General features: G+C 42.9%; 1 protein-coding gene across 2 annotated transcripts in view; it reads left to right on the plus strand.

Moving 5' to 3' along the window:
- The window catches only part of ca16b (carbonic anhydrase XVI b), a 104515-nt gene that overhangs the window by 68898 nt on the left and 8015 nt on the right, over positions 1-27602 (plus strand). The window contains exons 5-19 of one of the 2 annotated variants that reach the window (XM_071905510.2): positions 4666-4761; positions 7912-7978; positions 10003-10160; positions 11282-11474; positions 15688-15872; positions 18331-18439; positions 18560-18609; positions 18716-19466; positions 20332-20470; positions 23143-23234; positions 25015-25106; positions 26038-26134; positions 26247-26329; positions 26870-27004; positions 27126-27260. In XM_071905510.2, coding sequence (XP_071761611.1) covers positions 4666-4761; positions 7912-7978; positions 10003-10160; positions 11282-11474; positions 15688-15872; positions 18331-18439; positions 18560-18609; positions 18716-19466; positions 20332-20470; positions 23143-23234; positions 25015-25106; positions 26038-26134; positions 26247-26329; positions 26870-27004; positions 27126-27260 — 2382 coding nt within the window. The remainder of the gene's footprint in view (positions 1-4665; positions 4762-7911; positions 7979-10002; positions 10161-11281; positions 11475-15687; positions 15873-18330; positions 18440-18559; positions 18610-18715; positions 19467-20331; positions 20471-23142; positions 23235-25014; positions 25107-26037; positions 26135-26246; positions 26330-26869; positions 27005-27125; positions 27261-27602) is intronic. The other variant, XM_078283691.1, reaches the window with a different exon arrangement.

Here is a 27602-nt window from a genome sequence, read left to right on the forward strand (position 1 = left end):
CTGTCAAAGTATATGGATGCCAAAGCTGACTATGGTAAGTGAATGCAATTCAGCATCATCTGTTTTTTGACTGCTAATGATTTCAGTTTTCAGTGCATATCCAGTTCCATATCTGTATTCATATCCAGTTTAGTAATTTGCAGTCAACCTCCCCTGCTTCCAAAGGGACTAAAGCAAATTCTAGATTGATAACAGGGTGGTGTGGTTTCCTCAGTTGGGCCCCTGTGAGCTACAAGCTGTCTGACTGAGATGCTGACAAACACAATGCTAAAAGAAAACAAAAATAAACAGAACTGGCAGCAGGATGCTTAATGAGGTCTAACGAGTTGCTAGTGAGGTCGTCCCCCAACCAGAGGGGCTCATTTTCAAACCGCACCTTTTGAAGTATCTTGCAGCAAGATACTTAACCCCTAATTCCTCCAGGGGTACCTCACAAGCTAGCTGGCCCTGCACCCATTTTTTTTTATTTATTTTTTTTATCATTACTTTTTATTTGGGTGTAGGGGGTTGTTAAAGTTTGAAAAATTGATGATAGTTCCCCCTTTGCACAGTTAAGAAACAAAGAAAAATAATGAACAAACACTATGTTGGGGTGTTACACTCGTTCAGGTGCTTTTAGTCCATGTGAACATGTGTGCATATGCATAGAGTTTGTGGATGGTTGGTGTGTATTTGTTGGTAATATGTAGACCTTATGTGCTGAACGATATTGAATTCATAGCAGCATTCTTGCGTGAATAGCTTTGACATTTGGTTGGAAAGAAAGGCTGGTATATTATCAGGCTTCATATGAAGTGTCTCATTGAAATGACAAACGGGAGGGCAAATTGAAAGATGGGTGACCCTCTTCCTATACTATTTATTCTGTTCTGCAAGCACACGCGGCTCCGGTAGGATTGGCTTGACTTTTGACAGAAATTGAGGTGCCGTAAGTGACACCATGGGGAAATGTCCCCTGACCGGCGAGATTGACTCAGAGCAAGGCAGTGACACATTATAATAAACATGACCGACTGCACCGCAGAAAGCCACTCACTGCAGCTAAACAGTACATATTGTCATGGAAAATGCACACAGTTACCCCTGACCTTTCTTACAGGAAGTGGAAGACAGAATATTCATTCCCCAGCTCACGCTATATTTCCTCCTGACTATATAAGTACTCTGAACACACACAAACGCCTAACAGAGTGGGAAGGCTGCTTTTTAAAAGTTGAAGATCAAAATGCTTTTGATCATTAATGGCTAGCACACACCTATCAAACATAATATATTCTTCTTCACTCTGGCTCAAAAGGTGTAAGAATGAAATCAAATAATGAATGGTTGAATGGCAATGAATGTAGGATGTATAGCCCTTGGCCATTTTGACTGTTCTCATCATGCAAGATGTGGACATTTTCATTTCTCATATTTATGGCTTGATAGAATTTGATGCATTTAAGGTTATATTACATCTGGCATCACATGTGTGGCAAATTGCTAAGTGTTTATCCATATATATTTGATGTACCCAATGAGTCTTTTTTTCGGATTGGTTGCCTTTTGTTTTGTGTGTATAGGATTTGTTCTTCTCTGAGAGCTGAGCAGCATGACCTTGGAGGTTGAGCTCCAGGGCTTATTTGTCTCTGCTAAACAGAGACTGTTTTCCAATCTGCTGTCTAATTATCTCTCCTCTCCAAATGAGTCACATTCATCCCTGAGATGCATACTACACATTACATAAAGCTTTTACTGTTACAGTGGAACAGAATCAAAAGCATTTATCCCACCTCCCCAGAAGCATGAAAACACACAAATAAATACACATACAGGCGGGGGATGAAAACCCATACACACAAATTTGGTGAGCCGTATCATGGAACTCCTCTGCCTTAGCAACATTGTTATGTAAAGACCAATGGGCTGCTCAGCCTGTGGCTCCTGAGCTTGACATTAATCTAACCATGGTCTTTTTCGTAGGAGTGAAGTGGGGAAATCGATAGATGGACCACCTGTTCGCTCAAACAGCACAATGAAAAATGAAAGAGTGATTTCGCCCCCCCCAGGACACCATAGGGAGATCTGTTCTAATAATATATTAGGTTGTCACCAAGGTTAGATTAATTATACATGGATTACAAATCGCACCACAGAAGGGTATGCGTTTGCACACAGTACTGTGGACCTGTGAATAATGGTGTTGGGGTGAGTGCACATGCTTTAGATTGCACATAGTCTGCATATTTCAGAACAATAAAGCTTTAGTAGCGTTGCATGCATTTCTGCCACACAAGTTGATTTAGAATGCAAGACTCTCAAATGAGTCAACACTAATTGGGCTGGAACATCCCCCCCCCCCCCCCCCCCCCCCCCCCCCCCGCGAAGTGATAGAAACAAGATGTTTGTTTATGGCCTGTTACTCTCCCTCGACCACAGTAGCAGCAATAATACATGATCAACATAGTGAATATACTCTATAATGAACCGTACCGCAGGAGACAAACAACACCAGCCTTTTTACATTGAAGCCAACAACACCTGATATTGGCTGTAACTGTGACGATTGATGTGGTGTGCATTTACCAGATGCAGTTTAAGTCCACTTAACCCCATCAAAATTAGGTAAATGGCAATATGTACTGTAGAAAGCGTGATCAGTGATCATATGATGAAGCTTTCTGCGTTTTTAGCATACTGTATGCCATGTTGCCATAATTTGCCATAGATAATGAATGTGTCTTTGTTGATATGTGTAGTTTACTGCCCTGTCTCATGTCTTGCACCGTCCTTTTGCCAGGTTTGTCAGGTTTCCTTGTACCATGTCTATCTGTAATGTGAAATGCTCTAAGTTGTTTATACGCATCTGCAAAAAAAAAAAAAAAAAAGGAAGAGGGTTAGATGCCAAATTTGGAGGAGAGAATGTTTGGGGAGACACAGGAGTTTACAAGAGTAAATTATAAAGCTCAAATAATGTTGTGTTGTAGTTTCCGCCCGTTCCCCCTGGTCCCGCTATCATTGGTGATTGCTGCTCACCGTTCTCAAAACTTGTCTGTACAGATCTCACACTACAAGAGCGTTGCCGATTTTGCGCTGACAAAATCACACATGTATGAAAATGTCTGGATGTCTGAAGCGGCTCAAAGACCACGTCGGACCGCCTCTCTGACCCGCTCAGACTTAATGAGCTTTGGTGACAGCTGCATGCACCGAGTTGGCTCCGACATGGGGATTTTGTCTCCGATCTCACTAACTTCTACAGCCAAATCGGGCCTAAAGTTGCATAGTGTGCGCCTGGCTTAAGATAATCACTGAACAAAATATTTAATTCATGTGTTGACTTGGCCACTGCAGTTACAAGATCACCCAAGCTCCTTCCTGGTATGTGAATGTACTGCGCACCAACCTAGTGCTGGCTCATGCTTGTGTGACTACTGTACTGCCTGGTGTTTGAGCGCACACTGTATTTCACTTATGCAGGGCTCTTAGGGCTCTGCATGGCCTGAAGAGCCCAAACCGTAATTCCCCTAAGCACTGCGCATTGCAAAAAGCGCTATGCACGAACGAACAAACCCACCAACCAACTAACCAACACACAGACCCAGCTCATATAGAGGTGCTCCTGAGCACCTAATAAAGTGATTCTGATTCCTTATGGCAACATTTGCCTTGATAGGCTGCTATGAAAGTATTGGATAATTGATATCAAGTTTGCCAAAGTGCACTCTTAACGGGAACAGGTCATGTGTGTCAATCTCAGTGAGTAAGTGAAGTCTAAGGGGGCCAAGCTAATTGGCTAATGCAGTTAATAACATTTGAAGGGTGATGGATGGCCAAATGCCCTTTCTTGCTGAGTTCTCAGACCGACAACAAATTGGTTCCATTGAAGGTTGCAGTTAAAGGAATTCTGAAGGAAACTGATTAACTTAAATTAGCTGGATTGAGTAACTTGCTTTTGTACCTGCTTATAGGCCTATGGTATGTATTAAGTAATTTATCCTTATTTATATGCTACTGTCTGTTGGCAGCATTGTAATTTTCCTTGAAGAAGAAAAAAAGAAGCAGACATACTCTTACATTAAATCAACATCTAGGACCTTTTTGTTGTTGCTAGTTAACTTAGTTTTAAAGAGGCTCAAGCCAGTGAACTCCCAATCCCCCTAAAATAGAGTGACTTGCAGATTTTGATCTCCTTTCTGCTTTGAGGGAATGAAAATCACTTTGTAGAACACTTGAACCCCTACAGGTAGGGTACATTCTGTGTACGACAGTGTGCACGACATCCACACACATCCCAGGCTCTATTGTGAATTCAGAAAAGGTATCATGTCTGATTAGAGGCAAATAGGAGCAACGATTAGAGGCATGTCATTCTGTTAGATCTCACTGCATGAAAAGATCATAATCCTCTAGTCATTCCCCTCTCCACATGAATGTTACTGTAAGAATACTAGTATTGAGGAATAGGAAATTATATTTCTCCCACATCTTCTAGTAGTGACAGAACACAAAAAGGAATGACGGAGATTATGGGTGATTTATGTGTGTGATAAATAAACCCTCTTTTATGCCCCTCAAAACGGCTTTTCATCAGATCCTCGGCAGTATGTCCAAATGATTGATGACAGCGGTGCTACTTCTCCTTGTCCATTCCTCAAGCTCCTTATGCTCTGTTTCCCTTCCCAGATGCAGATCTACCTTTACAACTCGGACGACTTTGACAGCCTCAGTGCTGCCATTAAGGAGAGACGCATCATTGCTGCCATGGCAGTCTTCTTTGAGGTACAGTATGACTGGATATCACCGAGGCTGAAGGCCACGACGAAGGTGCTCATTAGAAACCAAGAACTACAGTAATGAGTACACCGATAGAACGTTAATTGCTCTCTTGAGGTATATGCCCACGCTTTCTTTTTCTCATCTACCTACTACTTACCTATTGCCACACACACACTGTTTGCTCCAGGACCTAACAATCTGTTTGGATAAGCCAAGGTGGTGTGGCAGTGAAACTAGCAACAAGGAGTTGGTCCGTTTGCCGTCGTTCCCTCAGGGAACCATTATGGTGGAGGAGAAGCTAGAGTCAAAGAGCAAGCATTTCCTCCGCCGCTATCCCCTGAAAGCTGCATACTTTCTCTCTATAGGCCTCTCCAAAGAGTCACACAGCTCTTCAGGAAAATGCCTCAAGTGCAACATTATGATGGCTCTACATTTAGTTGCTGGTAGCTACTGCCTCAATGGAGAGTATTTATTTTCATAGGCTCATAAAATAATAATAATAACAATAAATATTTATAGAGATTTTCCAAACAGCTGTTACAAAGTGGTTTAAAAAACAAAGAAGATGAATGAATAAATACAATAAAAGAGTGGATAAAAAAGACAAAATGAGAAGGAAAAATAACAAAGGAGACTTAGAAAATTACAACAAGGATAAGTAGGATATAAAAAGAACATTATAAAACGGCTTTTTTGCATAAGTGTGCTTTTGAGAAGTGTTTTAAAAGATGATAGTGATCTGGCTAGCCTGAGCTCCTCCGGCAGGCCGAGCCAAAGCTTGGGAGCTCTGACAACAAAGGCTCGGTCACCTTTTGTTACCGACCTGTGCCTTTTTAAAAAGTTATTAGTAAAATCTCAAAATCAATTCTAAAACTAACAACCTAGGTTGAGCTGATAAAATGGGGATGATGTGGTCCCGCCTTCTTAATTTGGTTAAGAGCCTTGCTGCTGCATTTTGAACCAGCTGCAGCCGGGAGAGGGAAATCTGACTCAAGCAGGAATAGAGGGAACTACAGTAGTGATGAGATGGAGGTATGGATAACTTTTTTGAGGTCAGCAAACAATAAAAAAAGACCTATCTTTGAAATATTATGTTAATAAAAATGATCTTGAGCACCTGTGTTGTGATACTGTTGAGGAAAGTTTGTCTCTTCAGATATTGTAGATTGCAAACTGAGCTCTTTTGAGCTGAGATACAAGAAATCTTTTTAATTTCCCCAAAGCTGTGAGCACATAACCTCTTAATGATCAAGAATTGTCCTCATTTCTGTCACCTGTGAGGCTCTTCAGAGATTTGTGAACCATCCCCCCGCATAAATCAGCGCTGACAACTACAGGTCCAGGTTCACTCTCTCTGTTACACTTGTAATTTCTATTAGCAATAGCTCTGCAATTGATGGGTAAGCACTGTGTAGTAACATTCAGCTTAATAGTATATAGGCAAGGGTCATTTCTCAGGCAGAGGAAGACTGGAATGGGGACACAGGTGTTTGTAATGTAGGTCTACACTCAGACAGTGACGGACCATGTGTGTACGAGGACCTAAATGCCTCCGCTGGGTCCTGACAGCCCTATCGCTTACTGCAATTAGCACCACCATGCACAATCCGCTGAATAGCAGTTTACAGTGCAAAGGTTTTTAAACGAGCACACACACGCTCACACATTGGCACAGATTTACCATATCTAATCAATGAGGAGAGTTCTTTTTGTGCTCCCCAAGGGTCTGTTAATGGCCTCTAAGGTGTGCATATTATCCACATTCAGCATTCAGTTCCGCACAATTATTCTCTTCTGACTGACCTGAATTAATGTTGAGCAAAGGAAGATTGGTCCCTGTGTCCCAACACTGTTTTGTCCAGTCTTGTCTCTAAGTAGGACATTGGGAATATTGTAGAGTGTGGGGCTGAACGGTTTTACCACTCTCCAATCATTCCAAAGAATGAACAGTAGGCCTATCAGATGAGGATCACGTCAGTCACCATAGATAGCGAATGGCCTTGTAGAGTTGCACATGTCACGGAGGGCTACACAGGCATGCTAAGTTGATAAATATATAAAATGTTGTCTCCAATGCCTCATAAAAGTCAAAGCATGAAAAACACAATGAGTGAACAGATTGCAAGCAGATCACTGACTGATGAAATGAATACAGAGTACTGTATGTATGGTGTTGTTTTGGTAAACACCACATGGCTACAGTATTTGAAAAGTAACAGTTGCCATCTGAAGGTGATTTTGTGTATCATGTTGCGTGGGTGTGGGAGTAATATGCGTGGGCAATGTGATGAACTTACGGTTAAAATTTTGTCACGATTTTCTTGAAGGACATCATTTGATAGAAGCACTCTTTGAGAAAAGCCAATACTGTCAAAAAGTAACAGGTTCTTATCAAATGAGTTGGAAGTGAAGGTTTCAAATTGTTGATAGTTGGTTGTGGTTGACCCTCGTTACAAAATGCCCTGCAGCAAACTAAAAACCCTCATTTGTCGACTGTATTCTGAATGCAGCAAGAAAATAACAGGACAGCTTAAAGCTTCACTAGGCAAGATTTTTATGTAAAAATACACCCATCCTATCAGTATAAATCACAAATTTGGGCACAAATAGAGAAGAGCGTCCCATCCCTCTCATTCAAATTAATTTCAGGTGTCCGGTATGGTCACTGGTGGGAAGTCTTCCCAGTGAACTCGCCAACGATGGCTGAACCTGCTGCGAGAAGTTGTTTTTTTTTCCCACCATCTCCACTCCCACCTACCACTAAAAAGAAGAAATTAAGGTCCAAGGATTGTGCAGTTCACTGATGTCACATGATGTGATTTCTAGAAATGTTTCATCTTCCACTGCCCAGATTATCTTCCGCTTCCACTTGGAGCAGCTGAAGTACAAAGTTGCCTAGGGCAGCTTTAAAGATGTGCTGTAACTACAATGTTTTGCCATAACAAGTGTGGCAAAACAGGTTGTGCCTTTCAGTAGCTTGAATCCTAGCCTTAGAGAAGCAAAATGAAAAATATTGTGACACTTATCGTGAGTCATGATAATATCTGAACATATTGTGATGAGATTTTTTGTCCATATTGACCACCCCTACATTTATTATTGTAGTTTATCATGCTAGTCTTGTAATCCCTTCTCTCTGGCTGTTTCCTGCAGCTGGGACAGAGAGACAATCCAGCTGTGGATCCTATCATCCAGGGCCTGAAAGGGGTCGTACATCATGGTAAGTAACAGTAAAAGTAACACGCTCCCAATGTCAGTGACTGCTGCTTGTCCCCTAAAAGGAAGTTTAGTTTAGTTTAGGATATTTAAGAAGCAGTTATTCCATACAAACATTCAAGAAGCAGTTATTCCATACAAAATCACTATGGCATTGCTGTTGTTGATGTTTGTATATCCTCTCCAATATCACTGACGTTAATTCAGTGTGACAGTGCAGACATTGTGCTCCTCGTTGCCTGCAGAGAACAAAGATCGTTACTCTTGTATGGTCATTCGCTCAACTCTTTGAAGATGCTTAACCTTGGCCTTCATTTTTAATCCCAAATCAGAGTCTAAACACAAGCTGTGAGCAGAGTTTAACATCAAAAGGGGGAAAAATCTACAAGATGGCACCGCTTCCTAGCTAGTGCAGCTCCGCAGAGGGAGACCTCTGTGGAGCTGCACTTGAAGAGACAGAACCATTAATTGCATCTGAGGCTCAATTAGACAACACTCCATTTTTATACACACACAGATGCGCATGCTTCCAAAGATCCCAGCTCTCACACAGGCTCACAGTCCCACTTAAACTATTAATGTTTTGTGCCATGGAGAGTTGTGCCTCGTGGAGGCATATTGTCTTAAATTAGAGTTACCGTTTCACTGCATGCGTGAGTTATGTCGTGTCTCCACCAGACCATAACCAGATGTGTTTTAGCATGATTCTGTGATCCCCTGCTGCAGCTGGGGACGTGGCGGCTCTGTTTACATGGACACGTATGACTTGTTTTACAACCTGCCACTGACAGTCTTCATGTGGGCATGCTCACACACTAAAGAGGACATGTTAATGGATGAGGATAAACTGAAAGCATATGGGCATAAACCGATTACTCTTTACTTACGCTGACTGTGCCAGGCTTCTTTGAGCCTCTCCCAATTATTATCTCACTCTCTGTGCTCTCTGATGAAATGCGGATAGTCTGATAGAGGCTTGTGCGATGTAGGCTGGTGATGTCTTTAATTTTTGCGTTGAGCGTTGACACAAGGGTACGTGCTAACGCCACAGCTTCTCTCAGCTGCAAGAGAGCTTGGTCTGGGTGTGGTGGTGTTTGGGTGATGGAGCCTCTTCCTGCTGGCTGCTTAATGCTCCAAGCCTCCTCCTCTGTTAGGGTGGTGGGTTTTCCACTAGCTCGTTAACCACAGTCATCCATCCGTCAGCATGTCGGCGGCCCATGAGCGATAGGGCACGTACACTGTCTGAAGACACGGAGAAGAGAGGCTGTGAATACTGAAATTGACATGGCGAGTACAGATGAGGCATGGGGAGAGGCTTCCAATACCTCCGTTCTCCTGTCAAACACACACCACAGCCCAAAACTGTGTTGTTTTCTAGATAAGGACACGGGATGTGAGAGATGAAATTGGAAGCTGTACTTTATTTGGGTTTTTCACTTCTTAGTTCAGGGAAAACACATCCGGATTACACAGCCTGCACAGTGTTTTTGCAGGAGATAAAGGGATCTACCCCGAGATCACAAACTGATTTCTACTTGTTATTGGTTTACATCGCCTTGCCTGGTTCTGATCACAGAGAACAGAACAGATCCTGTTGTCATTTGGATCTACCTCTAATCCCAGTGGTCCAGGCCACAGTTGTCTAAGACAGAGCTTAGCGGGATACCACCCAAGCACGGATCAGCTGTCAGAGCTGGCCATTTTATCTGATTGTCCGATACTCTGCTCCTCCCTCAGCCCATCTAAGTACTGAGATCTGGCCAGATAGATAACAGGAGGAAAGGCTTTTAAATGCCGCCACCATCATTCCACTAGTGAAGGTTTTAGGGTAACATTAAAAATGTCAGTAGTAGAGTGAAATGAAATGACCTTGTAAATGTTGGTGTAAAATGTAAGTCAAGATATGTGGGACTTTTAGGGATGCTTTAAACAATGAATGATAAGGTCTATGTGTGCTGGCTGTAGAGGAGACTGTGCTTTCTTTTGCTATATTGACATGTTTGCTGCCATGCTCTGTGTCCTATCCAGAGAAGGAGACCAACCTCAGGTCATTCATCCTGAGGGATTTGCTTCCGTCGTCGCTGGACAGTTACTACCGATACACCGGCTCTCTCACTACACCTCCCTGCAGCAAAGTAGTGGAGTGGATCATCTTTTCCAGGCCTGTGTATCTGTCCTACTCACAGGTGCGTTTAGTCCACGCACGCACACACACGCACAGACAGCTATATTCTATCTCCACACACCATCAGATCCCATTTGCACACAGCCAACGGATCACTTGCTGTCCTACAGTGTCTATGCGTAAGCAATTTTTTCCCTCATCTACCTCTGCTCTTTCCTCCTTTTCTCCCCTTCTTCCCCAACTCCTCTCCACTCCTCTGCATATCAAACCATAACTGCCTATATAGTGGATGATTAAGCAGGAAGGTGCAGCAATTACTGGCATTCGAATGATTATGAGTGTGAGATAGCTCTGAGACATAAATCATACTATTGGTCTCACAGACAGTGACTTTATGCTCTTAAATTGAATGCTGCCTCCATCCACAAAGAGTGGCTGGTTATCATACTATTAAAGTTGTTGAAGTGCAGAAATGTTGATTGATTTAATTGTCCAAGATGATTGAAATTCACTGCAAATTACCTCTTCTAGCAACACTCACCTATGTACTACACAATTCCTCCAACTGGCTTTGCTATAGAGGGATAATATATGCCAAATCATGCACTGTGCTTTTGCTGATCCCATGCGCAGTCCTTTGGTGCATCTTTTATACATACAAGGCTTGAGTTACACAGCTACATATTCTCTAGAGTGTTCTGTGCTGTAGACATTTGCAGGGCTCAGTGGAATTTCCATAAACTGGCAGAGGACAAATCTTTTGTTCTGAAATGACTTCTGCTGCAAGAATATTGACCACAGCTACAATGTTTGTGACACTTACAGATAGTGTTTTATGAACCTGTAATTCATTTCTCCAAGCATGCATAGGACACATTGATTCCAGACCATCTGTAATGTGTAGTCATTACTGCGCTCTGCAGGAGATCATTCAAAGCAATCGATGTCCACAGATTTGCCCCATTAAAAAGTTACACCCCTGTAGGTAGCCAAGGCGATGATTCAGGTCCTTGCCTGCTGATGCCTGTGGAGCAGTCTTTGCAAGTGCTGTGCTCTGTGCAGTCAGCTAGTGGCAAGTAGCTACGAACCCAGACCTGTATGATAAGTTGCGGTGTAACACACACCGACACAGGCACTGAAATTTGCTACAATAAAGTTACTCTCTACTGCCTTCTTTTCCAGCTGGAGGCCTTCTACTCAATCTTTACCACAGAGCAGCAGGACCATGTCAAGTCTGTAGAGTACCTGAGAAACAACTACCGGCCCCTGCAGGACCTGGGCAATAGGATAGTCTTCAAGTCAGCTGTAAAAGATGCGTGGCAGAGAGATGTGACTGACGTCCTGGGAAACCCCCATAGCACTGAGGCCTCAAGAGGTAAGCTACAGCTTCCATATTGTACCATACTCTTGACTGTCATCCACTCAGTCACACACCAAAGTAGGCTTGATAGGGATGCCTTTTGTATATCTATGTACAGGAACTCATGAGGCTGTAGAGAAAGGCTGCTGCCCCTTTAAAACGTGGTGTTGTTGGTGTCTGGCAGGGAGAATTGATTGGGAATGCTTGTGATGAAGTTGGAGCGCTCTAACGGGCCAGATCAGCAATCATCATTAATATGCGACACAGCTAAAATAGACCCATACAAATTAAGTTGTGAAATTGCTTTTGTGGCATTATGTCAGTAGGCAGAACGAATGTGGACCAATGTCTCTCCATTTTTTTGTGCTTCCCCTCCCTCTCATTTTCTCTCTTTCTTTCTTTCTCGCACTTCGATTTCTTGTGTCTTAAAACAAAAGGATCCTTCTTTATGGGAGGCGCTGGGAGTAGACAGTGTCAATCTTATCTTCAGGGGTGACATCTGTCAAGGTTGTGTGAGGTGGTTGTTTATTAGCTCACAGTAAATGATGGCTTTGCTTGTAAATGTTAGAGAGCCAGGGCCGCACCTTGACGGTATTTTCCATCATTTTAGCCTTTCCAGCCATAGTCATCTTAAAGTATGACAGTTTGTCGGCCATTAGGGATGTATAGTCACCCTTTTTCTTTTTTCTTTTTTTTAAGATTATTTTTTGGGGCATTTTTGCCTTTATTACATAGTTCAAAGCAGAGAGAGGAAAGATTGGGAGAGAGAGGGGAATGACATGTGACAAAGGTCTTGGATTCAAACCCAGGACTTGGTATGCACCCTAGACCACTGAGCCACCAGGACGCCCCAGCCACCCTTTGTCATGGAAAGCACAGGTTGTAGGTTACTGTGTGAAGTGCAGGTCCAGTAATAATGTTGTGGTACTTCATTGGTCCCTGTAGGGAAATTCTCTTTCTGCTTGCCCTGCTCCTAGGAGGTCAGAGCACAGGGTCGGCTGTAGCCCCTGGAGCTGGTAGGGATTCAGTGTCTTGCTGAAGAACATGCTGGACCACACAGGGGTCTGAACCCAGGTCCTCCAGTTGAAGAACAGTCCATGTTTCCACTTGGCCGCTGTGCCGAGGTGGGTCCAGTTAGTTCAGAGTCAGTGGTTCATCAGGAACTGGTTTGCTTCTTTGACTTTTCAGGGAAATATTTATTCTTTCCCCATGATTGCTATCGCTGCACACAAGTTCTAAAAAGTTATTATACAGCCTTGAGAGGAGGAAAGCAGTGAATGTGCTTTTTGCTGGCAACAGCTCACCCTCAATCCATCTATTCATGGTAAGAACCTGCCAGGAGCAAGATTCATTCTATGCTCCAAGTGATATTGCAGACTGAGGTCATTGCTGGAGCTGTTGCCCAGGGGCTACCACTATGAGGCTGGCACTCAATTTGGTATATGTATTCACAGAAAAATAATGAGTCTTTGTCTAAAGAGTCAAACAGAATAGATTCACCACTATGTTGAAGAGCTTGGAGCGGTTGTGGTGGTGATTTGCATACACACATAGAAGCACTAAGTATACAACAATGTGATTTGCTATTGTAGAGTATGTATTGTCTTATGATCATCAAGATTTAGCAATATATATATATCGCCACACAATACTGTATTGCAGCAGCTCACGCAAACTAATCAATGAAGAACCCAGAAATATATGCTTCCATCATGTGACATCATCAGGATTTCTAGTTGACGGTATTTTCTAAATCTCGAGTAATAATGTGTAGAAAATTACTTTACCACTCCATGCCGTAGTTTGATAGCACCCAGGTATAGAGGAGTTGGTGTGTCTCTCCCTGACTGATGTAGCCATGCTGTGGTATTTGAGTCACCGGTAGTATTTTGTGTGGGAAAGACCCAAGATTCCATACACTGCCCATTAGCTTAGAGCCAAAGCAGAGAGTGGTGAGAGCAGCCAGTATCCTCTGCAGTCCTCTCCAAAAGACGCTGACAGGTGGACAGAGAAAGAGGAGAGCGATTGCTCAACAAGTCCAGTGTTTTAAGTGGCCATTTCTTTTTTTCTGAACACCTGCCAAATTATCTGCTGGGTGTAGATAAATGTATTTGTTTGAAAATGCGTTAATGATTGAAGTGAATCGCACCTCTCACTGATTGCAGTACAATTCAAAAACACATCTAATATGTATTTTAATTCAAAAATCGAAAGTTTTCTACACAATACCAACAGCATTATTGTCACAATGATAGATACAAAAGAACAATTAAATCTAAGGACAGTATTTAAAATGAGTACATGGAAGATCGAAAGTCATGGCTAGCCACCAAAGATGGCCAGAATTACTTGATAATTTCAGTACTGCCTTTTCTGTCATTGTTTTTACTGTTGAGTAAGGAAACATCAAAGTATTGCGGCTTCTACTGTGAGATTCTCATTCAGTCTCTCTAAAGGTCAGTTAGAAAAGACAGGAGCAAATCTTGCCCTTAAATACACCATCTCTATATTAATGTACTACTTGATAGTACAGATATGGTTTAGGTGTATTTACTCACCCGAGATCTCAATAACTTAACATTTCACCAGTCATCAATGTAATCCATATGACACCAAATAACAGCAAAACAAGATTGTGCATTGAGATGAAACTGATGCTCAGTAGAAGATCTCAGAGGGATATTTTGTACCAAGAGCCTTGTGATCTATAGATTGATCACACTCGAACCAGTTATTTTGAATTGGAATTCAAGTGAGATTTACTAATCAACAAATTTAGAGGAGCTTTAATTAACTTTGCAGCCATGGGTGCCAATACGTGTGACTTTTTTTTTTAACCTAAAGATTCTGATCAAAAAAGGTTGCACACTGGTAATGAACAATTGCCTCAGATCGAAGGAACATACTTTTCTAAATAATATAAGGCACTTTGGTAGCAGGAGGGCATATTTGAGAAAAGTTGCTCATGTGAAAGAAGTGAAACAAGTTGTAGATATATTTAGAAAATGTACAAATACCACAAAATACAAATATTGTATCAGTGATTGCATCAATATGTGTGTCAGTTATTTGTCTTAATCTACTACACCTGATGTAGATTTTAATGTTGGTTGTATTAGTTTGAATGGTGAAATGGATGAGGATGATGATGATGATGATGGTGATGGTGATGACGACAGTAATGATGCAGGTAGTACGGTCATGATGATGTGCTCAGCTGATAAAGAACTATTGTTGAGCTACTGAAGTTGACAAAGGGCTTCCCATGGGTTATACTGCATTTCACACCTGTCACACCTTATCAACACGTCTCGACAGATTTTCAGCAGTCTGTTTTTCCCCTCTATCGCTCTTCCTGATTTGCTCTTGCCTCCCGCCCGCTCTCCATTTCACATATCATGCATAATTTGCACCAAAGCTTTCACTATGTAAATGGAGAAAACTGTGGTGACAATTTTCTAAATGACAGATACCCTGTGCGCACATAATTAGTTGACACTGGTTCCTGATTGCTATTGCCCTGATGTGTCGAGAAACATGTCTAGACTCTCCCTTACTCTTATTGACAGATCCTTCTCTAAATATCATGCCGCAGCCTACACTGCCACCTTGAGGCTCACTGACGTGTGGGTTCTCATGCATCCTTACCACAAACTGGTCGCCCTCTTCAAAGTAGCACAGACAGGAACTTGCAAATGAAGTATAGACAGGAACTTGCAAAAAAGCCTGTTTGGTATTCTACCTGAAATCTCCCATGGTGTCTTGGCATAAAACAAAGAAGAAAAGACACAATGGAGACACATAATAGTCCAGATTTACTACCCACATTCACTCCCGAGGTTGTGCCTGACCCCAGTCAAGCCTTGGGGGGTGTTTCTTTATTGAGCCTCTGTATTATCCTTTGCCTTTGGAGGTTTTTCGACTGGCAATGGCTTAATGAGTCAGCAGCAGACTGTAATAAGAGGTTTCTCAAAGGGCTGCCTGGATTCTACCCACACACATGAATGGACACACACACATACATGTGGTCAAGCACTCCTCCCAGCCAGAGCCTTTCATTTTCACCAGTTTGCAGTGGTAGTGTTTTTAAAGAATCTGTAAAGTGAAAATGGCACTATTTTGGTCTTGGCAGTCATTTTACTTGCTCATTTTACTCGTCTGTTGTTTACTCGTTCTTTTCCTCCTCCTTCTTTCTGTCACCTCCCCCCTCTTCTCTCTGGTCTTTCAGTGTGCAGCAGTGCCCCAGTGAGCATGAAGATCCAGCCACTGAACCAGACGGCATTGATGGTGAGCTGGGAACGCCCACTGACCATCTACCACCCACCCATCACCAGTTACATGGTCTCCTACAGCTGGGTCAAAAGTGATGTAGCTAATGAGAAGACCTTCGCCAAGACTGGAGACCAGAGCATGGTAAGTGATACAGACTAGAACACGGTAAAATATCAGCCCACCACTATGAACTGCACTCACGCTCTCTGTGATAGGGAGTTACATTTTTATTTAAAAGACCCGATGCCAGAGAACAAAGCGGTCTCCTGGGATCGTCTAGATTCAGCGGTTTTTAGATGTGGTTTAAACGGCTTTGATTGGTTTGCGGAGCCTCAGATGTATCCAGACAGAATCAGAGAGTGTCAGGATGGGTGACAGTGTGTATGGGAGGTGACAGGTTGTGATGGACTCTCGATGTGGCTGCTGGTTGATATGAGGGCCCAGACACTCCCCTGTCACTCACTTGGCTGAGAATAAACACGTAGGCCTGTCACACACACTGCAGAGTCTAACATGTGCAATGCATTGGTAAACTCTTGTGGCTTTTGTCAGTTTGAGCGTTCTCCATTATCTGTTTATTTTTCACACAGAAATTCAAATCTGTCTGTGAAGCAGGCCAATATATAAGTCTCAATATAGGCTCAGAGATGGCTTTATTTGAAACTTGTCATTCATTAATTAATAGTAAATAATAGTCAATTAATAATAATAAAAGTAGTAAAAATGAATATGAGTAAAAGTCTATATGCAAGTATTTACATATATACAACATAACCATAGACCTATATCTAAACTTCTTTTATCTCAAGTCATAGTCTTTCAACTCGTGTCTTTTTTAAAATTTTAATAACATATTTTAACAACATCAAAGATTCCAGTCTGGTTTTAGACCGCTTCACAGCACTGAGACGGCTCCCCTGAAGGCCACAAATGACCTTCTTTTGGCAACAAATGCAGGTGACTGTGCAATTTTAATTCTTTAGATCTCACTGCAGCTTTTGACACCATTGATCATGCAATTCCACCCGACCGCCTTAAACACTGGGTTGACAGTTGACTAACCCAGACACAGCGCTAAACCGGTTCAGCTTTTATCTCTCCAATAGAACATTCACTGTCTCAGTAGATAATTTGTCTTTCTCCTAAGATATATTCTGCAGAGTTTACATCTACAGGGTTCTGCTCTCGGCCCAAACTTATTCTCCCTATACATGCTTTCCCTCAGTCACATGTCTTTCCATTGTTATTCGTCTGACACCCAGCTCCCTTAATAGCCCAGCGACCCCAACTGCCTTTTTAGATATTAAGAGCTGGAAGGCCCAGAATGTCCTTCAAATTAACGATAATAAAACCAAAATTCTTCTTTTGGTCCCGCTCCCATAATATGATCCACAGCAAACTGGGGATTTTAGCTTCTAACGTGAAATCCATAGCTAAGAAACTAGGGGTGTTCTTTGATTGCAATGTAACTTTTGATGAGCAGGTTAAAAGGTTTGTGCAGTCAGGCTTCCTGCAGTTGAGAACTATTTGAAAAATTTAACCACTATTATCCACCACTGCTAGGTCATTTAATTCCTCTCGCTTGGATTGCTGCAGCTCCCTTTCCTCCTGCATCACTCAAAAGTCGCCTGCAGCTTGTCCAGAATGCTGCCACAAGGTTTCTGTCCAGTGCCAAACGTAGAAACCATATCAGCTCAATTTTAGTATGCCTACACTGGTTACCTGTTAGTTTTAGGTGATTTAATTTTGAAGCGCTACATGGTTAAGCCCCCAGCTGCGTTACCGACCTTTAACTCCCCACAAGCCAGACCGCACACCGAGGGCCTGGGGCAGAGCCCTCCTACACTATCTGTTCTGAAGTCTAGTCTCATTTTCTACAGTAGTCTAGACACAAGGCCAAAGGGGACAGAGCGCTCTCCATCAGGGCTCCTATACTGTGGAGCAGCCTGCTGGAGGAGCTTAGGCTCCCTTTATCACTTCAGTATTTTAAGACATTTCTTAAAACACCTTTTTATGAACTTGCTTACTGTTCGACTCTTAATTCTTTGTTTTTATTATTGACAAATGTTTATGCAATCTCTTGTTTTTTTATGTAATGTATTTTATGCTAGTAATAATCATAATAATAATTGCGTTTATATTATTATTATTGATTAATTTATGGCACAAAAAGCCACCCCTGAAAGTGTGATTCATGTGCCCATGACTTCTCTCTCTAGCTAGTTATTCTCAATCAGCACAGTCTATCACCCACTTTCCCAAGCCTCCACTCCTCTCCCTCGCCAGCCCTCTCTTATTTTGCCCACTTCATTTTCATTTCAGTTTTCAATTTCTATCTCAGGACACCTTTATCTGAATTATTTTAGAGAACCACTAGCTTTGTGCCGCCAGGGACAATCAGTTGCGAACTGCTCAAAACCAGAAATCCAGCCACCCCTCCATTCTGAAGACCATTTTAATATAAGAAAAGGCAAGAACAGAGGTTGTTAAACTACAAGTGGCAACCAACCGGTGGGTCACAGGATGAAGGCAAAGCAGTGGTTTAGCATGTTTTCAAGAGGTACTAAGTGTGTATGTATGTGCATCTTTTCTCTTGCAGAAAGCAGTGATAGCTAATGTGTCCCCTGACATCCTGTACCTGTTCAGAGTGCAGGCAGTATGTCGGCAAGACCTGCGCAGTGATTTCAGCCAAACACTGCTGTTCAGAGGTAGTTGGTCGAAACCCTTCAGCTATCAAGGCATTGTGTATTTTTAGAGGAGAGGATCACATTTTTCTATATCAAACACGTCTTGATTTTTAATTTTTTGCTTGCTGTTCTGTTTTCCAGCTAATACAACAAGAATATTTGAAGGATCACGTATTGTGAAAACTGGGATGGTGAGTTGACCAGAAGATGGCAGCACAGATTTCTTTTTGCATATTAGAGTGACATTGACATGATTGTGTTTGATAACCACTTTCACTCCGCCTCTCTCTCCATCAGCCCACAGTGTCTCCAGCCTCCTCGGCAGACATGGCTCCCATCAGCTCTGGCTCCTCCACTTGGACCACCTCTGGCATCCCCTTCTCCTTTGTCTCCATGGCAACAGGAATGGGCCCCTCCTCTAGCGGCAGCCAGGCCACAGTGGCATCGGTGGTGACTAGCACCTTGCTGGCAGGGTTGGGCTTCAGCGGTGGGGTCATCTCTTCCCTACCCAGCTCCCTCTGGCCCACCCAGGCCCCCCAGGCCGGCCTCAACCCCACCCGTCCGTCAGGCCCACCTGCAAAGTCCAGCACTGAGCCAACGGCCCCGCAGGGCTCCGACACAGACACCCCCACTGATGAGAACCAGGCGGCACAGGACGGGGAGGGGGAGGAGGAGGAGGGGGAGAGAGAAGGAGAGCGGGAGCAGGATGAGGGAGAAGATGAGAAGAGAAAGAAGAACAAGACCGCACCTGATGATGTGGAAAAGCAGCTGAATGGCACCGTGACCAAAGAGCCCCTAATCCCCACCCCAACATCCACAGCCAAAGAGAAAGGACAAGGGAAGCCTACTGTCAAGGGCATCACAGTTCCCCCAAGCACTAGGGACGACCAGTTGGTCAACGAAGAGAAGAACCCCAAAGACGGCGACGCGGTCCCCACTCAGGAGCCCCGTAATGACACAGCAGAGATGCAGATTCCCCAGAGCTCCACTGTCTCCCCGAAGATCAGTGGTGAGGAGAAGAGTCTCTGGCCATTCTCTGTCCACACTGGTGAGTTTCCCTAGGCCTAGTCCTTCCTCTACTGCACATCACTAATACTGCACAATCATTATTTCAGTTTTAAACATCCCTTTATAAAATGGAAACATCCAGTATGACATCCCAGTAGGCCTTGTTGTCTTGTTGGCAGCTATCACACAACACAATAGGTGACTTTTCTCTGTCAGTTCATCACATCCCCTCTATAGCAGCATTATGTCAACACTACTGACATTCATGGAGCCCAATTTAGCATAACAAACAACTTGATTTTAGACAGTAACTACATTGGTTTCCACCTTGCACAAAGACAAAAGCTCCAGGCTTGAGTGTCACTACAACTTAGAGGCCTGAAGGCAGAAGTAAGCTGCCTGCCAGAGGGGTTGGTGCCTTGAGGAATTCTTGTGAGCATATTCCTAAAAGGACTTCCCTTCAGGGGAGAAAACAGTTACCAGGATATTTTTTCCAATGCTTTAACACATATTTCCTATTTCCTCCTCATTTGGGAAAGCCTTGATTTACCATACTATACCATCACAATGTCACAAATGACATAGGTATGTGAGCAACTGATTAAAAACTGGCATCAGACAATCCGTATCCATGCTGTATTCTGGAATGTTACAGACCAGGAAACTGCACAACTCAAATAAGTTAAAATGTCAAAGAATATCTGTTAGACTGGGTGCAAGGTCCAACGGATACTGAAATGACAGAAATGACCAGTACTCCAAGTGTATAGATACTGTATATGTATAGATATGTCTTCATTTATTTTCGAAACATGGCAGTATCAACAGACAAACGCGTTTCAATCATCATCCATAATCAGCATCTCCACGATCAGATTTTCATCAGTATTTACGATGTGTTCCAGACAGAACCAGCTTGTCCAACATGACCCGAAGCCCCCACCCCGGGATGGGCAGGATGGTGTGGATCGTCCCCCTGGTGGTGGTCTCCGCTCTCACTCTGCTCTGTCTTATAATGCTGCTGATTGTGCTGGTTTACTGGAGGTGAGAAATTGCATAAGCTCAAGACAAAGTGTGATCTACCTGACACCTAACCTCGTCCTAGAGGGCTCGTTTTGCTTATCCTGTTTAACAAGTTTGGTAGAACAGTAAAATGTCATTAGATAAATTATTACCTATGGAAATGCCTCATCCCTCCCCTCTTCTCTTATATGAGCTTAAGATTTGCTTGAAGACCCCAGACATATTAATAACGTCCAATATACATTTACTCACACTCACATTTTGGGTAAGGTGATGCGCCCGCTTGCATGTCTTGCATGAATTTCCAGCCCGTCTGCTTTGAGTGTTTGGGTCTGTCAGGATATTTGTGTATTTGTGTGTGTGTGTGTGTGTGTGTGTGTGTGTGTATATGTATGTATGTATGCAGTTGTACCACCTATCTCAAACGATCTGGGAGGTAAAACTGCTTTCTTACCTCTTCTGTCCTACACCAACCCTATCCCCCACCTGAGTGTAGGGCAGGAGACCTGGAGGGGTCCCATCTGTGTCCTCCCCAGCCATGCTGCTCAGCCCCAGTAATTACACGGCCAAGCCACTGGCACATGTGGGCTGGCTAATGAGTTACAAATAGCACTATGGACCATTTCCTCAGCCAGCCCCATGCTTTATTTACTGCATGCATTGGCTCTGCCCCCAGTTGTGTATGTTTTTGTCTGTGTATAGTATGTTTAGATGTTGTTTTCTGTTTGCTGTTGTTAATATGTAATATGTAATAATTGGAATGTGTTAGTTGTGTTTTAGCAAGTCAGTTTTACACCTTTTTTGATGTGTGAGGTCCCTACAGTAGGCGTTCATGGGCCATCCACGCCCTACTGTGTCATTTTGTGGCATGTGTGCTGCTGGATAATATAACAGTAAAAATAGCCGGATGGTCATCAGCTCCATGGAGTAATAAATGCTATAGATAATCGGGCCACTGAAACCAGGATGATTGTTGCTGATTCAGTTGGTGGGTGAATTGATGAGAGTTGTGGTATTTGAGTAGAAGAGGAAGGACAGCTTTGGGATGTGAAAGGGCCATCACAGTTGTTGTGACAGTTCACAGACAATGGCTGCCTCCCCTGGGGGGGAAGAGACCATGATGAAAGATGAAATCAACCCATTCACTCTCACTCTCTCTCTGTCTGTCTGTTCTTTCTCTGCATGGTCTTTGATAACAGTGCAGCCATTGGAGAGGTGAAAACTTAATTCTCAGCTCTCAGTTGTTTTGGTCATTAACAACTGAGCACTACATTCCATTGTAGTAATAATTGTTAATTTAATAGTATGTGTTACTGGACAATCTACTAAGGTTTAATACCTTTGTTGTCTCAGTTAGTGTTTGCTTGTTTGTTTGCTATTGCAGTTAAGCCTAGGTCATGAATCTAAATATAATGCAATTAATTGGTGGAATTACAGTAATCATGCATCTGGAAGCCTCTGAGGCTCTTACGGTTGGTGAAATCTCCCAGATGTTAAACCGAGAGCACATCCCATCCCGTTTTTAGTGACTCTCAGTGCTGCTGACGCCAATATTGAATGGGATGTCTTAAACCAGTTTTAGGATTGATATCCATTCAGGCAGCCTATTTCATCCCAATCCCCATTCCCCAAAAGCATGCAGCCTCTCCTTCTGGGACCCTGAGAGAGAAGCAGGGGGGAGGTGTTGGTGTTGACAATGCTGGTTAGTTAGCCACACTACATCTGCACCCACAGGGAGTCATTAGATTAGAAGGCGGTGACGCAAACCAGGAGAGAACTCCCCCCTCCCCATTTGTTCCTTTCACCTCCACACCTCTCTCTCTCTCTCTCTCTCTCTCTCTCTCTCTCTCTCTCTCTCTCTCTCTCAATATCTTTTAAATAGAGTGCAGCCTCTTTCCCCTATTTCTTTTGTTCCATCTCTCTCAAACAAAGAATGACTAGTATCTGCTCCCTCCTCTGCATCAAGTACAGGTAGGACTAACCTTTATGCATTGCATTAAGTTATATGCATTGTGTGTGTGTGTGAGAGGGAGGGTGGTAGTGTGGGGGAGGGGTGGAGGGGCGAGGGGTGCTGTGTGCAAGTCATTTAGGGCCTTTGAGGTTCCTTACTCCTACATACAGAGTGACTCTACACCAGGGGTCTTTCCTTCTTCATTTTCTGCCTCTTTCTTTTTGAAAGGGCACACTGAAAAAGTAATTCAGGAGTTTGAGCTTTTGGATAAAATATTGCTTATCATGTCAGCTTATCTTGTCACAATTGTTGAATTTGTTGTCCTCAAAGCGGAGCGGCATTTCTTGAATCTTGAACACATTGCCCTGAAGGGGGGATTCTAATGTGTTTGGATTTGTTGTTTTCAGTTTGGGTAGGAGCTAAATTTGGCACTGTGCTGTTTGTCGCTGTGTGTTGTTTACCTGTTCCCTGTAGTCAGCACAGACTGTTTCCAGGAGCTGCTCACTGCCAGTGACTCATATCTGGCTGAGATCAGCTGTGCTCCCAACTACTCTGGGGTTTTCATTAGCAGTTTTCTGCCACTCCCGTGTAATTCCACTCACCATTTAGATGCAGATGTCGACAGACTGGACCTGAGAACAATGTGATAACATCTTGACCAATAGAGTGTTTATTGTGGCGTTATCTGTGCTGCTAATGTATGGTTTCATAGTGCTGCATTTGTCTCCCTGTGTCCCTATAGGAGATTTTTCCAGACAGCTCACTTCTATGTGGAGGACAGCAGCTCTCCGCGGGTGGTGGCCAATGAGAGCATTCCCGTCATCCCTATACCAGGTGAGCCACATCCTGCTCCATTCACTACATTCTTGTGTTCACCAGACATATTATATTTAGTTATACCTTTATGTATTCAAGTATACCAATGATTCACTGTCAGTAGTTTCATTTTGGGTGGCTTGAGGTTGAACTTTTAAAAGAACTGTATCTTTAAGACTGAAGCTGAATAACAAAAAGTCCCAAAAGGGATAAAGCACCCTGGACTTTTAAGTGATACTGCATACAGGACACATCCACAAGGAACTATTGACTGTAACTTTATAAGGACCGGGCCTGTCATCCTGTAATTATTTTCAATGTGTTAACTTCCACTGTGTTAACTTGACGTCTTCATTTGCACAATTCCTATACATTTACATGCAAAATTACTTTGTGAGCACCTCTGTGGGAGTAATGCGACTGGCTTTTTGTTAGCCTTTAATGTTCCAAGTAGCAGCGCCATGGCAGCTAGTCAATATCAGAGCTTTACTTTACAGAGTCATTTAAAGCACAGGGACTCTGGCTAAGACCCATTTCAAGGCTGTGATACCTTAGTTAAAGAGTACAGCTGCTGCCAGTATCGACTCCCCATCCATTCTGCTTTTATTGCTTGTCTGGCTGTCTCTCCCTTTCTTTCTTTCTGTTCCCATTTCTCCCTGCTTTACTCTCTGAGAAACAAAGTGCTTCTCACAGCACTGACATTCTTGACTGACTATGTGCTAAACTTGTGTAAAAGTGGAGATGTGCTGGTAAATGTTAACACAAGTGGGCTTAACAGAACAGTGACTGTTTTTGTGGGTTCTGAATTGCATAATTCATCTCTTTTTGGACATTTGTACATATTTAAATAGTTTTAAATGAGAAATTATATAAGAGAGTGAAACCAAAAGCCTGGATCTTGCGCTGTATATGTGTGTGTATATGCAAGCATGCATGTGTACATGACTGTTTTAGTGCATGTCTATTGTGCTATCACTGTGTCCTTGGTAGGTTTTATTCCCAGTCAAGAAAAAAGGTGCTAAATCACCCTTAGTTCACTTTCTATTACCTAAAAACACATTTCACCCAGAACCATTTTAATGGACTTAACTGATTAGCTTCACTGATTTGTCACTTGATACAAATACAGGTAAGGAAAGACATTTCAAAGACAAATTAACAGCTTAACAAACCCAGCATTCACCTACACCCTGTAACCATTGAAGCAAGTAAGAGCCCTATGGCCCCAGCTGTAAGGGTGTATTAGTTAAGATATTGGCCAGCATCAGTAGCCAGGACAGCTGGGCCCCCTGCGCTGTTGTCTCAGTGTGATGGTTGGTGACCAGCTCCTCATCACAGCTCCCTCATGTGTAATTTGGGGCTGATGTGGCTCATATGAAACAGATGCTACCTCCTCTAAATGCTCAAAATACCAAATATAGGCGTTTGTGTCAGAGGTTAGTCAGTTAAAACCATAACTCCATGTGACATGGTTGCCCTTTGCTTTTCTTTTCTTTTCTTTTCTTTCAATGCCGTGCCACTAAAAGAGAGACTGTACTCTCTGAGTGACTGATTGGACATCAGCAAACCACACATTCCATTTGCCCCCTGGTCAAATTGGAATTAGAAAACCTGACAAATGACATTGGTTTCCTCTTGTGAGTTGTTGACACACCTCACACACACATTCATTCTCAAAATACATGGGGGGCTACACACAAACCCTGAACAGTACACACACACACACACACACACACACACACACACACACACACACTACAAGAGGCACTTTCCTAACAGCTCTGTTTTTCTCATGCAGATGACATGGAGGCCATCCCCGTCAGGCAGTTTGTTAAACACATCATGGAGCTCTACACCAACAACCTTCATGGTTTCTCTGAGGAGTTTGAGGTACAGTGTCAACCCTGCTTACTTCACTAATGATCAGTGTTGGAGCACTACAAGTCCTGCTAGAGGTCACAACACATTAAAACTGCAGAATAAATGAAAATCTATTTGTGTGTGCTTGTGTTTTTTTCCGGGAGTTAATTAAAAACACTGATAGGCTACTACTACCAATACTACTACTACACAGCACATGTCCCCCTCTCTGCACCGCACGTGTTGTGTCTGCAAATGAGGTTTAGGTCTGAACATTGGTATGAGATTATTTTATGCATGTGTTGATGTGTGTATGGTTGCTCATTTTGTTGAACAGATGGTTGAGAGAGAGAGAGAGATACAGAGAGGGAGAGAGGGTAAGATCAAGAGGGACAGAGGATAATTAAAGGAGGTCGAGTTGCTGGTTGGCAGGATAAGAACACATTGTCTGTGTAACCAGGTTGAGAAACCAGGCAAACACTTTACCCCTAGAGGATTCACTCTAATTGGGGTCATTCAATGGGGTGTTTGCATGCGTACATTATTCATATAGTGTTCAAATTCACCACAATGTAGCTGTGTGGGAAATGCAGTTTTACTATTTTTCAGTCACCGCTACTTCTGTGGCAGCAGTGAGGTGTAGTAGGGAGAGTAGAGTAGGGAGACCGTCCTTCAGCTGGAGGTGCGGGTTCAAGCCCCGGTGGCAGTAAGCATCTGCTCTGCTGAAGTGTCCTTGACCAAGACTCTGAATCCCCACCAGCTCCAGGGGTGGAGCAAATGAAATCTGAAAGTTTTTGTTCTTGTTAGGAAACACAAAAATAATTTACTAATTGCTTACTGTAATAGTTTGAGTTGAGTGAGGATAGCTTACTTAGAGAGGGTTATTCCATTAAATCTCAACCCATCACACCAGGACCTCTCCTCTTCTTCTCTCCATCCTCCTCTGTCCTTCCCTCCCCAGGAGGTCCAGCGCTCCACAGTGGACCTGAAAATCACAGCAGAACATTCCAATCATCCTGACAACAAGCACAAAAACAGATACATCAACATTGTGGCCTGTGAGTCAACTGTTATATCACTTTACGATGAGTATTGCTACAGAATCTGATAATGTTTTTGATGAGTTCATCCTGTTAATGATGGACACAAACATGATTATGCCTTTCCTAGATGACCACAGTCGAGTGAAGTTACGAGCCCTAGCAGGGAAAGATGCCAAACATAGTGATTACATCAACGCCAACTTCGTGGATGTAAGTCTCATCAGGCACTTGACATGTTTAAGTCTTTCAAGGCTTTCTTTTGCTTTCTTTGTGTGTCTGATTCAGCTGGGTGCTGTCTTGAAATTGAAAAGGGGCTGGTGTGAACAGCAGGACATTGTCCAGAGTCCTAAATCAACTCTAGTTTTATGACATGCTGAGAACTTTATTAAGGTGTCAAAATCAGAAAACTGACAGATTTCATTTTTTGTAAATGCAGTAATTGCTTTTTGGCTACCATTATTTTTCTTCCTTTTGAAGCAATAACAATCAGTGATCAGATCAATTATTTACTCATATATTTTAAAGTTCAAACTTGATGCTGAAAAACAATGGTGGACACTGAGTTAAGAGATTGTTATTACTCTAGGGTTTTCCATAAGTTCTAATGTTTTCAATTCCTTTGGGTTAAAGCAGTGGAGTTGATGAGTGCTTCCCTTACCTGCCTATGGATTATCTCAGTTAACCAATATATCAGGGGGTGCAGGTAATGGGTAAAATATTGATTGCTTCTCCACCTCTCTCCTCTTTCAGGGCTACAACCGGCCCAAAGCTTATATAGCTGCCCAGGGCCCTCTGAAGTCTACCTTTGAGGACTTTTGGAGGATGGTGTGGGAGCAGAACACGGGAATCATTGTCATGATCACCAACCTAGTAGAGAAAGGGAGAGTAGGTTCACTTCCATCCTCACAAAGCGAAAATATGAAATAAGTGTTGTACAGAGGTGACCTACATTGTTGTATTTCAAAGGTGATGCGATCTAATGTTCATTGTGACTGTTCCCCCTCAGAGGAAATGTGACCAATATTGGCCGACTGAGAACAGCGAGCAATATGGAAACATTGTGGTGACGCTGAAAAGCACCAAAGTGCACGCCTGCTACACACTGCGGCGGTTTCTCATACGGAACACTAAAGTTAAAAAGGTAACTGAAAGTCGTAATCATGCTATACTGAACTCTAATCTGTGAGCGCTCCTCAAATCTGTATTCTGAAAATCCCTTCAGGTTGTTTAGATGAGGTTTTCAGCTTTTAAACCTGACAACTTGTGTTCCATGCCAATTGTATGTATTGTATTTTGATTTGGCCTGCCCAAGGTCTCTTTGATTTTTTTTCTTATTCTTGAGAGTTTTCCCTTGCATGCATTGAGGGTCTAAGGTTGGTGATGCCAGGTAGGTTAGGCTATGTAGGATAGGTAGGCTTGCTATTTCTTGGTAAAACTATTGTATGTCTTGTGCTTTGTTTTACTTCCTTGTGTTTGTGTTACA

Source organism: Centroberyx gerrardi, chromosome 5 (assembly GCF_048128805.1).
Source record: "Centroberyx gerrardi isolate f3 chromosome 5, fCenGer3.hap1.cur.20231027, whole genome shotgun sequence".
NCBI classification, from domain to species: domain Eukaryota; kingdom Metazoa; phylum Chordata; class Actinopteri; order Beryciformes; family Berycidae; genus Centroberyx; species Centroberyx gerrardi.